We start from the raw sequence: 14321 nt of genomic DNA, 5'->3' as shown, positions 1-14321 counted from the left end.
CATTTGGGAGATGGAGAGCTGAACGCTTCCGTGGAACATTGTGGAGATGCTTGGTGACCCATGTGGTGGTGTTTCTGGCAGATACTCTGTTTGTGGGGTGGCAGGTGGCACTGTCACGCCAGAGGTGGATGAAGAGGCCTAGACTGCAGCAGAAGAGGAAGCAGGAGGAGCCAGAGACCTTTCTTGGTTTTTGAGGTCTACTCCACTGCAGCTTGTGCTTTGCACTTAAATGCCTGGTCATACAGGTTGTGCTCAGGTTGAGAACGTTTATGCCTCGCTTCAGGCTCTGATTGCACAGCACGCAAACCACTTGTGTCTTGTCGTCAGCACATTTTCTGAAGAACTGCCACGCCAGGGAACTCCTTGGAGCCGGCTTTGGTGTGCTCGGTCCCTTCCTGCAGTGGGCAATAGCAGGCGTACTGTCTAGGGGATAGCCACTCTGCTTTTGCACCCTGCTCCCTCTTCTGCTGTGCTGGTGACTCTGTGCGACCACCGCCTCTTCCTCCGAACTACATAGGTCACCTCGCATGACCTTGATTCCATGTGGGGTCGAGGACCTCATCGTCCTCCACATCATCTTCCACCCAGTCTTCACCACTGCCCTCCTTGTCGGTCTGCACACTTTCAAAAGCCTCAGCAGTTGACACCTGTGTTTCGTCATCATCCGGGACGTGCTGCGATGGTCCTCCCATGTACTCATCTTGAAACATAAGTGGTTGGGCATCGGTGCACTCAATCTCTTCCACTTCTGGGGCAGGGATAGGTGGATGGCCCTGGGAAACCCTGCTAACTGAGTCATCAAAAAGCAAAAGAGACTGCTGCATGACTTGAGGCTCAGACTGCTTGGCTGATTTGCAAGGGGGTGAGGTGAAAGACTGATGGACATCGGCTGCAGGTGCCAACTCTGATCTTTCAGCAGGAGACTGGGTGGGAGACAATGTGAAGGAACTGGAGGCACTGTCAGCAACCCAATCTACTATCGCCTGTACTTGTTCTGGCCTCACCATTCGTAGAGCCACATTAGGCCCGACCAAATACCGCTGCAGGTTCTGTCGCCTACTCGCACCTGAGGAAGGGGTTTCACTTGTGCGTGTAGCTGGCACAGATCGACCACGTCCTCTCCTTGCAACAGAAGCTCCACCAGCAGCACCACGACCTGGGCCACGTCCCTTATTTGATGCTCTCCTCATATTTCTCAAATTTAGGATCTTGCCCTAAATGGGTGTTTAACTAATAGCAGAATAGAACAACAGTATATAAAGGTTGTATCTCACACGTACAGATGCAGACTAGTCCGCAATTAAAGTTTTTTGCCCAAAATGGGTGTTTTTCAAATAACTGAATAGAACTACAGTATGTAAAGTGTGTATCTCACAATGACATATGCAGCAAAGGCTGCAAAATTAACTTTTTTTTCCCAAAACGGGTTTTTGTTTAATTGCTGAATATGACAGCAGTATATAACCCTTGAATTTCACACGTGCTGATGCTGCAAAATTGTGTATTTTGCCAAAAAAGTGTGTTTTTTAAAAACCCAGAAAATTATGGCTGTATTTCTAGCTTAAATTGCACACTTAATAATCCAGATGTTGAATAATGCCAAAAAATTTTGTTTTTTCAAAGCCAGATAATTATTTTTATTTTTAAAACTTGTTTTAACAGTCACAGATGCAGCAAGGGCTGCAATATTAAGTATTTTGAAAAAAAAGTTTTTTTTATAACAGAATATGAAAGCTGTATAAAACGATTGAATGTCACACGTGCAGATGCAGCTAGGGCTGTAAAATAGTGTGTTTTGCACAAAAAGGGTGTTTTTAAAAACCCTGAAAATGATGGCTGTATTTCTAGCTTAAATTGCACACTGACTAATCCAGATGTTGGATATTGCCAAAAAAGTGTTTTTTTTTAGTAACAGAATATGAAAGCTGTATATAACGCTTGAATTTCACACAAGCAGATCTGTAAAATAGTGTATTTTGCAAAAAAAAAAGGGTGTTTGTAAAAACCCAAAAAATTATGGCTGTATTTCTAGTTTAAATTGCACACTGACTAATCCTGCAAATGCACAAGATGTTGTATATTGCAAAAAAAGGGTGTTTTTTTTAAAACCAGATTATTAGTGCAGTATTTCAAGCTTGGAGTTGAATGTCACAAAAGCTCAGATGCAGTGCTGGTGCACGGAGCTTGCATAAAATGTCACTGGGCTCGAGGCAGGGTAAAAAGATTGTGCACTGCACCCACACAACTAAATGTATGTAGATCGCTGAGTTATTTTCGAGTTCTGATCACAGATTCTGTCCTATTCTCTCTCTGAAATCACCAGCAGCATCCTCTCCCTACACTAGTAACAGCAGAGTGACGTGCAGCGATACGTGACTCCAGCTTATATAGAGGCTGGGTCACATGCTGCACTGGCCAATCACAGCCATGCCATTAGAAGGCATGGCTTTGATGGCTTCTAAGGGCACACAGTTAAACACTTGTTGATTGGTTGCTCTGCAGCCTTTCAAAAAGCGCAGAGAAATCGTCGAACAACGAACCCGAACTTTTACTGAAACGTTCAGGGTCCAAAAATCCTAAAGTTCGGTACGAACCCGAACTTTACAGTTTGGGTCGCTCAACCCTAGTCCTGACTAATATGAAATCCTAAGAATCTAAAACTTTGAACTATCTCCACGTTTCCACCATTTATGCTAATGGAATTGTGTCCCTTCCGTTTCTTTTTCCTAAAATTCAGAATCAGCTCCTTTGTTTTCTTGGTATTGAGTATGAGGTTGTTGTTCTTACTCCATCTCTCTAGGTTCTCAACCTCTTTCCTATAGGCTGTTTCATCATTGTTGGAGATTAGGCCTATCACGGTCGTGTCATCTGCAAATTTTATAATGGTATTGTGAATAGGTTTGCAGTGATTTGTGAAGAGGGAGTAAAGGAGAGGGCTCAACACACAGCCTTGCGGTACCCCAGTGTTTAGTGTTAAGGATGAAGAGAAGTGCTTGCCCATGCTTACGATTTGTGGTCTTTTTGTAAGAAAATCCAGTATCCAGTTGCACAGGTGTGAGCTGAGACCCAAGTTGTTCAGTTTCGTTGCCAACTTGTTGGGAGGGATGGTGTTAATGGCAGAGCTGAAATAAATGAACAGCATCCGCACATAGCTGTCTCTCTGCTCCAGGTGTGATTGCGGTGTGAAGGGCAAGTGAAACAGCATCCTCAGTTGACCTATGTGCTCTGTGAGCAAACTGGTATTGGTCCATGGAGGTGCAGATCTTGCTCTTCATAGGCCTGAGAACAAGTTGTTCAAAGCACTTAATACCAATAGGAGTGAGAGCCACCGGGCCACAATCACTTAACCCCTTAAGGACCGGGCTAATTTTCACCTTAAAGACCAGGCCATTTTTTGCAGATCTGACCAATGTCTCTTTATGTGTGAATAACTTTAAAATGCTTTTACTTATCCAGGCCATTCTGAGATAGTTTTTTGTCACATATTTTACTTCATGACACTGGTAAAATGGAGTAAAAAAAATTCTTTTTTATTTATAAAAAATACAAAATTTACAAAAAATTTGCAAATTTCCAAGCTTCTCTACTTCTTTACAATTTCTCTACTTCTATAATACATAGTAATACCTCCAAAAATAGTTATTAATTTACATTCCCCATATGTCTACTTCATGTTTGGATCATTTTGGGAATGCCATTTAATTTATTCAGGACGTTACAAAGATTAGAAGTTTAGAAGCAAATCTTGAAATTTTTCACAATTTTTCGAAAACCCACTTTTTAAAGGACCAGTTCAGGTCTAAAGTCACTTTGTGAGGCTTGCATAATAGCCACCCATAAATGGCCCCATTTTAGAAACTACACCCCTTAAGGTATTCAAAACTGATTTAAAAACTTTGTTAACCCTTTAGGTGTTCCACAAGAGTTAATGGGAAATGGAGATAAAATTTCTGAATTTCAATTTTTGGGCAAATTTTCAATTTTAATCCATTTTTTCCAGTAACAAAGAAAGGGTTAACAGCCAAACAGAAATCAATATTTATTGCCCTGATTCTGTAGTTTGCATTAACACCCCATATGTGGTCATAAACTGCTGTACGGGCACACAGCAGGGCACAGAAGGAAGGGAACGCCATATGGTTTTTGGAAGGCAGATTTTGCTGGACTTTATGGTTTATTTACACCATGTCCCATTTGAAGCCCCCCTGATGCACCCCTACAGTAAAAACTCCAAAACAGTTACACCATTTTGGAAATTACAGGATAAGGTGGCAGTTTTCTTAGTACTATTTTAGGGTAAATATGATTTTTGGTTGCTCTATATCACACTTTTTTTGAGGCAAGGTAAAAAGAAATTTAAATTCTGAAATTTCATCTCCATTTGCCAATAACTCTTGTGGAACACCTAAAGGGTTAACAAAGTTTGTAAAATCAGTTTTGAATACCTTGAGGGGTGTAGTTTCTTAGATGGAGTCACTTTTTTGGAGTTTCTACTCTAGTGGTACATCAGGGGGGCTTCAAATGGGACATGGTGTCAAAAATTCTGCCTTCCAAAAACCATATGGTGTTCCCTTCCTTCTGTGCTCTACCGTTTGGCCATACAGCAGTTTACGACCACATATAGGGTGTTTCTGCAAACTACAGAATCAGGGCAATAAATATTGAGATTTGTTTGGCTGTTAACCCTTGCTTTGTTACTGGAAAAATGGATTAAAATTGAAAATTAGCAAAAAAAAAAAAATGGCTGTTTTGACAGTTTTTATTTTTTGTTATTTACATCTGACAGGTTAGATCGTGTGCTATTTCTATAGAGTAGGTTGTTATGGATGTGACAATACCAAATATTGTCACATATTCTGAAAGCAATATTTTATTTTTTAGTTTTTGGGCGACTGTTTTGTAGGGGCTCATTTTTTGCGGGATGAGATGTTGGTTTGATTGGCACTATCTTGGGGTGCATATAACATTTTAGTTGCTTGCTATTACACTTTTTGTGATGTAAGGTGACAAAAATGGCTTTTGACACCGTATTTATATATATTTTTTTGCTGTGTTCACCTGAGGGGTTAGGTCATGTGTTATTTTTATAGAGCAGTTTTTTACGGAAAAGGTGATACCTAATATGTTACTTTTTTTTATTTATTTATGTTTTACACAATAATATCCTTTTTGAGACAAATAAAAATGTTTTAATGTCTCCATAGTCTGAGAGCCATATATTTTTTATTTTTTTTTGGGCGATTGTCCTATGTAGGGGCTCATTTGTTGCAGGATGAGATGGCGGTTTGATTGGTACTATTTTGGGAGGCATATAAGTGTTTGATCGTTTGCTATTACACTTTTTATGATGTGAGGTGACAAAAATGGCTTTTTTGACACTTATTATTTTTGTACAGTATTTACCTGAGGGGTTAGGTCATGTGATATTTTTTATAGAGCAGGTTCTTACGGACACGGCGATACCTAATATGTATAGTTTTTTCAAATTTATTTTACTTTAACACAATAACAGCATTTTAGAGAAAAAAAAAAATCATGTTTTAGTGTCTCCATAGTCTGAGAGCCATATTTTTTTTACATTTTGGGCGATTGTCTCATGTAGGGGCTCATTTTTTGCGGGATGAGGTGCCGGTTTGGTTGGTACCATTTTGGCGTACATACGACTTTTTTGATCACTTTTATTACCTTTTTTGGGAAGTAAGGTGGGCAAAATTTACATTTCATCAGTTTTTATTTATTTGGAGTTCACCATGCGGGGAAATTAACATGGCTGTTTCATAGATCAGGTCATTACGGACGCGGTGATATAAAACATGTGTAGTGCATTTTCTTTTTATCAGTGATAAAAGTGTTTTTGTTTTTTCACTTTGTTCTTGAAGATCCAGTGGGTCTGATGTCTGTATAATACAATACAGTACACTATATAGTGTACTGTACTGTATTTTCACTTTACACTTAGTCTGATCAGACTTCTGCCTTTAGCAGAAGTCTGATCAGACTTAGCCTTACCATGGCAAAAAGGAAGCCTGTGAAGGCGTCCGGTTACCATGGTAACCATCGCCCGCTGCCACAACAGAGCAGAGGGTGATGGGGAGGGAGGGGGCCCCCTCCCTCTGTGATCCCATCAAGAATCATGGGCTGAAACGGCACAGCAGCCCCCGATGGGAGAGGGAGGGAGCTCCCTCCCTGTTAACCCCTTCCATACAGCGGTCCCTACGGACCGCGGCATGGAAGGGGTTAAACGGCTGACATCTGTGTCCTTAAGTACCGGGACATCAGGGCGTAACTGTACGCCCTGTGTCCCCAAGAGGTTAAGGTCTTCACCCCTGCCTGTTTTGGAATTGAGACAATATCAAGTCTTCAATTATAAAACTTAAAAAATTGAGAGCTGGTGGGACATACAAAGAAGAAAATTACCAGTGGGTGAATCCTTGGTTAATTCATGTGATATGAGTGAACCACATGACTTCTACAAATACAGGGGTGGCGGGGACCCCACTTGTTGGATTTATCTACCGATACATTTTGGTCAGGGTGTGCAGATTAAGATGATATTTGTTTTTAGGAGGACAAGTAATTGCTTCTATGTAATGAGGCAATCCTCACCTGGGTCACTTGTTGAAAGAGCGGGGAGAGCAGGGAAAGCGGTTCCCCCTCTACTCCGCGCACCCCACGCCCGCCCCTTCGTCTCCCTAAGGCCAGACCTCGCAAGCCGCGCCTGAAACCCAGTAAGAGCTGACGTTTTCTTGACAAGCTCATATTTCAAATTTTTAATGTTACAAATACTTTTAAAAGGTAGAATAGACCGTGGCTGGAATAGGTAGATAGTTATCTTTTTATATCAGATCCTATAGTTTTTTTTTTATTTTACTAAACATTTTTGTTTAGAGGGGATATATATATATATATATATATATATATATACATACACTGCTCAAAAAAATAAAGGGAACACTTAAACAACACAATGTAACTCCAAGTCAATCACACTTTTGTGAAATCAAACTGTCCACTTCGGAAGCAACACTGAGTGACAATCAATTTCACATGCTGTTATGCAAATGGGATAGACAATAGGTGGAAATTATAGGCAATTAGCAAGACACCCCCAATAAAGGAATGGTTCTGCAGGTGGTGATCACAGACCACTTCTCAGTTCCTATGCTTCCTGGCTGATGTTTTGGTCACTTTTGAATGCTGGCAGTGCTTTCACTCTAGTGGTAGCATGAGAGGGAGTCTACAACCCACACAAGTGGCTCAGGTAGTGCAGCTTATCCAGGATGGCACATCAATGCGAGCTGTGGCAAGAAGCTTTGCTGTGTCTGTCAGCGTAGTGTCCAGAGCATGGAGGCGCTACCAGGAGACAGGCCAGTACATCAGGAGACGTGGAGGAGGCCATAGGAGGGCAACAACCCAGCAGCAGGACCGCTACCTCCGCCTTTGTGCAAGGAGGAACAGGAGGAGCACTGCCAGAGCCTTGCAAAATGACCTCCAGCAGGCCACAAATGTGCATGTGTCTGCTCAAACGGTCAGAAACAGACTCCATGAGGCTGATATGAGGGCCCGACGTCCACAGGTGGGGGTTGTGCTTACAGCCCAACACCGTGCAGGACGTTTGTCATTTGCCAGAGAACACCAAGATTGGCAAATTCGCCACTGGCGCCCTGTGCTCTTCACAGATGAAAGCAGGTTCACACTGAGCACATGTGACAGACGTGACAGAGTCTGGAGACGCCGTGGAGAACGTTCTGCTGCCTGCAACATCCTCCAGCAATGCCAGCATGACCGTTTTGGCATTGGGTCAGTAATGGTGTGGGGTGGCATTTCTTTGGAGGGCCGCACAGCCCTCCATGTGCTCGCCAGAGGTAGCCTGACTGCCATTAGGTACCGAGATGAGATCCTCAGACCCCTTGTGAGACCATATGCTGGTGCGGTTGGCCCTAGGTTCCTCCTAATGCAAGACAATGCTAGACCTCATGTGGCTGGAGTGTGTCAGCAGTTCCTGCAAGATGAAGGCATTGATGCTATGGACTGGCCTGCCCGTTCCCCAGACCTGAATCCAATTGAGCACATCTGGAACATCATGTCTCGCTCTATCCACCAACGTTACGTTGCACCACAGACTGTCCAGGAGTTGGCAGATGCTTTAGTCCAGGTCTAGGAGGAGATCCCTCAGGAGACCGTCCGCCACCTCATCAGGAGCATGCACAGGCGTTGTAGGGAGGTCATACAGGCACGTGGAGGCCACACACACTACTGAGCCTCATGTTGACTTGTTTTAAGGACATTACATCAAAGTTGGATCAGCCTGTAGTGTGTTTTTCCACTTTAATTTTGAGTGTGACTCCAAATCCAGACCTCCATGGGTTAAAAAATTTGATTTCCATTTTTTTATTTTTGTGTGATTTTGTTGTCAGCACATTCAACTATGTAAAGAACAAAGTATTTCAGAAGAATATTTAATTAACTCAGATCTAGGATGTGTTATTTTTGTGTTCCCTTTATTTTTTTGAGCAGTGTATATACACACTGCCCAAAAAAATAAAGGGAACACTTAAACAACACAATGTAACTCCAAGTCAATCACACTTCTGTGAAATCAAACTGTCCACTTAGGAAGCAACACTGAGTGACAATCAATTTCACATGCTGTTGCGCAAATGGGATAGACAACAGGTGGAAATTATAGGCAATTAGCAAGACACCCGCAATAAAGGAGTGGTTCTGCAGGTGGTGACCACAGACCACTTCTCAGTTCCTATGCTTCCTGGCTGATGTTTTGGTCACTTTTGAATGCTGGCGGTGCTTTCACTCTAGTGGTAGCATGAGACGGAGTCTACAACCCACACAAGTGGCTCAGGTAGTGCAGCTTATCCAGGATGGCACATCAATGCGAGCTGTGGCATGAAGGTTTGCTGTGTCTGTCAGCGTAGTGTCCAGAGCATGGAGGCGCTACCCGGAGACAGGCCAGTACATCAGGAGACGTGGAGGAGGCCGTAGGAGGGCAACAACCCAGCAGCAGGACCGCTACCTCCGCCTTTGTGCAAGGAGGAACAGGAGGAGCACTGCCAGGGCCCTGCAAAATGACCTCCAGCAGGCCACAAATGTGCATGTGTCTGCTCAAACGGTCAGAAACAGACTCCGTGAGGGTGATATGAGGGCCCGACGTCCACAGGTGGGGGTTGTGCTTACAGCCCAACACTGTGCAGGACGTTTGGCATTTGCCAGAGAACACCAAGATTGGCAAATTCGCCACTGGCGCCCATTACAGATGAAAGCAGGTTCACACTGAGCACATGTGACAGACTTGACAGAGTCTGGAGACGCCGTAAAGAATGTTCTGCTGTCTGTAACATCCTCCAGCATGACCGGTTTGGCATTGGGTCAGTAATGGTGTGGGGTGGCATTTCTTTGGAGGGCCGCACAGCCCTCCATGTGCTCGCCAGAGGTAGCCTGACTGCTATTAGGTACCGAGATGAGATCCTCAGACCCCTTGTGAGACCATATTCTGGTGCGGTTGGCCCTGGGTTTCTCCTAATGCAAGACAATGCTAGACCTCATGTGGCTGGAGTGTGTCAGCAGATCCTGCAAGACGAAGGCATTGATGCTATGGACTGGCCCGCCCGTTCCACCGACCTGAATCCAATTGAGCACATCTGGGATATCATGTCTCGCTCTATCCACCGTCACGTTGCACCACAGACTGTCCAGGAGTTGGCAGATGCTTTAGTCCAGGTCTGGGAGGAGATCCCTCAGGAGACCGTCCGCCACCTCATCAGGAGCATGCACAGGCGTTGTAGGGAGGTCATACAGGCACGTGGAGGCCACACACACTACTGAGCCTCATTTTGACTTGTTTTAAGGACATTACATCAAAGTTGGATCAGCCTGTAGTGTGTTTTTCCACTTTAATTTTGAGTGTGACTCCAAATACAGACCTCCATGGGTAAAAAAAATTTGATTTCCATTTTTTTATTTTTGTGTGATTTTGTTGTCAGCACATTCAACTATGTAAAGAAGAATAGATTTTAGAAGAATATTTAATTAATTCAGATCTAGGATGTGTTATTTTTGTGTTCCCTTTATTTTTTTGAGCAGTATATATATATATATACAGTATAAACTTTCACTTTTAACTGGATTTGTCCTTTGATGACTGGTATTCATTCAATACAGGAGACAATACGTGTTTGGGGAGCTCTCACAGTGGTCCCAATCATCACTCCGAGCCCTCGGCTACCTCTGGTAACTCAAAGCAAGGCGCTGTTTTATCTCCCTGTAAAAAGGAGTGTCCGACGGAATAGAGCCAGATAGCAACACTAACTACCATAAAAACACATAAGGGAGGTCACGAAAGGGCTAAGCATGGAGATGGCTTCTCTCTGTGAGTTTTATGATGTTTAACAAGAGCTGATTTATGCTTAAAACATTTCCCACATTCTGAGCATGAAAATGGCTTCTCGCCTGTGTGAATTCTCTGATGTACAACAAGATGTGATCCCTGCTTAAAGCATTCACCACATTCTGAACATGAAAATGGTTTCTCTCCTGTGTGAGTTCTCTGATGTACAACAAGATGTGATTCCTGCTTAAAACATTTCCCACATTCTGAGCATGAAAATGGCTTGTCTCCTGTGTGATTTCTCAGATGTACAACAAGAGCCCATTTTTGACTAAAACATTTCCCACATTCTGAACACGAAAATGGCTTCTCTCCTGTGTGAACTCTCTGATGTGTAACAAGAGCTGATTTATGGTTAAAACATTTCCCACATTCTGAGCATGAAAATGGCTTGTCTCCTGTGTGATTTCTCAGATGTACAACAAGAGCCCATTTTTGATCAAAACATTTCCCACATTCTGAACATGAAAATGGCTTCTCTCCTGTGTGAACTCTCTGATGTGTAACAAGAGCTGATTTATGCTTAAAACATTTCCCACATTCTGAGCATGAAAATGGCTTCTCCCCTGTGTGAACTCTCTGATGTTTAATAAGAGCTGATTTATGCTTGAAACATTTCCCACATTCTGAGCATGAAAATGGCTTCTCTCCTATGTGAATTCTCTGATGCACAACAAGATATGATTCCTGCTTAAAGCATTCACCACATTCTGAGCATGAAAATGGCTTCTCCCCTGTGTGAACTCTCTGATGTTTAATAAGAGCTGATTTATGCTTGAAACATTTCCCACATTCTGAGCATGTAAATGGCTTCTCTCCTATGTGAATTCTCTGATGTACAACAAGATATGATTCCTGCTTAAAGCATTCACCACATTCTGAGCATGAAAATGGCTTCTCTCCTGTGTGAATTCTCTGATGTACAACAAGATATGATTCCTGCTTAAAGCATTCATCACATTCTGAACATGAAAATGGTTTCTCTCCTGTGTGAGTTCTGTGATGTACAACAAGATGTGATAACTGCTTAAAGCATTCACCACATTGTGAACATGAAAATGGTTTCTCTCCTGTGTGAGTTCTGTGATGTACAACAAGATGTGATAACTGCTTAAAACATTTCCCACATTCTGAGCATGAAAATGGCTTGTCCCCTGTGTGATTTCTCAGATGTAAAACAAGAGCCCATTTTTGCTTAAAACATTTCCCACATTCTGAACATGAAAATGGCTTCTCTCCTGTGTGAACTCTCTGATGTGTAACAAGAGCTGATTTATGCTTAAAACATTTCCCACATTCTGAGCATGAAAATGGCTTCACTCCTGTGTGAATTCTCTGATGTACAACAAGATGTGATTCCTGCTTAAAACATTTCCCACATTCTGAGCATGAAAATGGCTTGTCCCCTGTGTGATTTTTCAGATGTAAAACAAGAGCCCATTTTTGATAAAAACATTTCCCACATTCTGAACATGAAAATGGCTTCTCTCCTGTGTGAACTCTCTGATGTGTAACAAGAGCTGATTTATGCTTAAAACATTTCCCACATTCTAAGCATGAAAATGGCTTCTCCCCTGTGTGAACTCTCTCATGTTTAATAAGAGCTGATTTATGCTTGAAACATTTCCCACATTCTGAGCATGAAAATGGCTTCTCCCCTGTGTGAACTCTCTGATGTGTAACAAGAGATGATTTTTGCTTAAAACATTTTCCACATTCTAAACATGAAAATGTCTTCTCTCTTTCATGAGCTGTTGGATGTTTTACACCTTTTCTGTGACTTTTATTCTGTTTTACAGTTTGTGATGAATCAGAAGATCGGACCTGTTTAAAAGACTCAAATGGTGCATTGTTGCTGTGATTGGATAAGGGTATATCTTGGATATTGGCATGCTCTTCATATATATCTTGTATGATACCACGATCATCTACTTCAAAATCTGAAGATACCAGATGTTTCTCTAAGTTCCTGGTACAGTCATCTGCCAAGAATAAAAGACATTGATGAATAATATACCAAAATATTCTATTGAAATTGTATTACATTTCAATATAAAAAAAATCCACAGAAAGGTATGGCACAAAATACAAGAATTAACTGACTAAAACACTGGTGTCCAAAAAGATCACGATCTAATAGTAGACCGATGGGCATAACTAGGCTAGGTTGGCCCCACCTTGAGCAACTTCCCTGCAACCTCCACCCAATCCGTCATTTTAAATACATATGAATAAAACATTTCCTAGCGCTGGACAAGAGGCGTTGAATGTCCCCTTAGGGGACATAAGTACTGTGTGGGGGCACGAAGGGGGCATAACTACTGTTTGGAGAGATCAAAGGGGCATTCTCCTGAGGGCACTAAACATGAATTCTACTGTGAAATGGACTCTTAGTGCCCTTACACCATAGTTATCTCCCCTAAGAGTCCATTTCACAGTAGAATTCCTGTTTAGTGCCCTCAGGAGGATGCCCCTTTGATCTCTCCAAACAGTAGTTATGCCCCCTTCGTGTCCCCACACAGTAGTTATTGCCCTTACAATAATGCTTCTCCTTAGTGCCCCCACACAGTAGTTATGCCCCCTTAGTGCCCCCACACAAGTTATTCCCCTTACAATAATGCTTCCCCTTAGCGACACCACACAGTAGTTATGCCCCCTTTGTGCTGTCCCTTAGTGCCCCTTACAGTAGTGAAGCTCCTTATACTTTGAATAAAATTAATAAAGTAATACCGAGCACATCATGCTCTTCCCAGCAGCATACGTAATGTGATGACGTCCTCTCTCCTGCTGAGCTGAGGAGAGCGCACAGGCCGGGGGATTATCTCTGGTCTGTACGCTCAGCCCAGCAGGTACAATGACATCACTGTATCACACCTGCTGCTGGGGAAAGTGCAGGCCGGGGAATGAGACCTGGGCTATAATGGATGACAGATACAGCAGCTGGACTCGGAGGGAGGAGAGTAGAATGGACAGTAGGAAGCACAGCCCTGTCACTCTCAAATAAACAAACTGGATGGCACGCTCCATAAAATCTTCCTTTGTTTTGTGGATTAATATTAAGTGCCTGCGATTCATATATAAACACCATCCAATGATAATGAAAATTCTATCACTACAGATGAACTATTTCTTGAAATTAATTTCAGGTGTAATTCTGATCAATCAGAAGAGTCAAATAGGGAATGTTAAATAATATGTGATCCAGTATTACTTGGTATTTAATGTAAAAGATGTATTATACTGCACACTGACACCATTTATACTGATACAAAAGGGCGATGGAAGGTCCCACCAGATACCAACGGCCATCTGATCAATGATGGCTCATAAAATCTGTCAGATAATCTGTAGGTGTAAATGCACCTTTAGATATAAACACCAGATCTTGATGATTTGCTTGCCCAAATGCATTCAGCATGACAGAACATTCCTGGGACAATCATTAACCCCTTAGTGACCAGTTTTGGGCGAGCTGACCAAGGGTTTTTCTTCCTTTTTTCATCGTCGCGTTCCAAGAGCTATACATTATTTTTTTTTCTTTCTATGTAGTTGTGTGAGGGCTAGATTTTTGCGGGATCACTTGGATTTTTTATTGGAATTATTTCATTTTGGAGCAAATGGCGCTTTTTGATCGCTTGTTATCACGTTTTTTTGGTGGCAACTAAGGATAAATTTGCAATTCTGTCTTTTTTATTTATTTATTTTTTACGGCATCCACTGTAGGGGATAATTTATGTGATATGTATGTAGTCCGGGTCGTTACAGATGCGGCAATACCAAACATATGGGGAAGGTTGTTTTTTTTTGCAATTTTTTCATTTAAAAGATTATTTTCAATAGAAAAAAAAGCGAACATTTTTAAATGGTATTTTTTAATTGAAAAAAATAAATTTATTTATTTTTTACTCCCCCCCCCACT

The 14321-nt window shown here is 42.1% G+C and overlaps 1 protein-coding gene across 1 annotated transcript in view; it reads right to left on the bottom strand.

Moving 5' to 3' along the window:
* LOC121005743 (oocyte zinc finger protein XlCOF6-like) overlaps nucleotides 1–14321 on the bottom strand; it is a 177776-nt gene that overhangs the window by 142514 nt on the left and 20941 nt on the right. Inside the window, exon 3 of the mRNA XM_040438512.1 lies at nucleotides 10399–12342. Within this exon, the coding sequence (XP_040294446.1) occupies nucleotides 10399–12342 (1944 nt within the window). The remainder of the gene's footprint in view (nucleotides 1–10398; nucleotides 12343–14321) is intronic.

The sequence above is a fragment of the Bufo bufo genome, chromosome 6, assembly GCF_905171765.1.
Source record: "Bufo bufo chromosome 6, aBufBuf1.1, whole genome shotgun sequence".
Taxonomy (NCBI): Eukaryota; Metazoa; Chordata; class Amphibia; order Anura; family Bufonidae; genus Bufo; species Bufo bufo.
The sequence above is the reverse complement of the archived record's forward strand: the minus strand, read 5'-3'. Positions and strand labels throughout refer to the sequence as shown.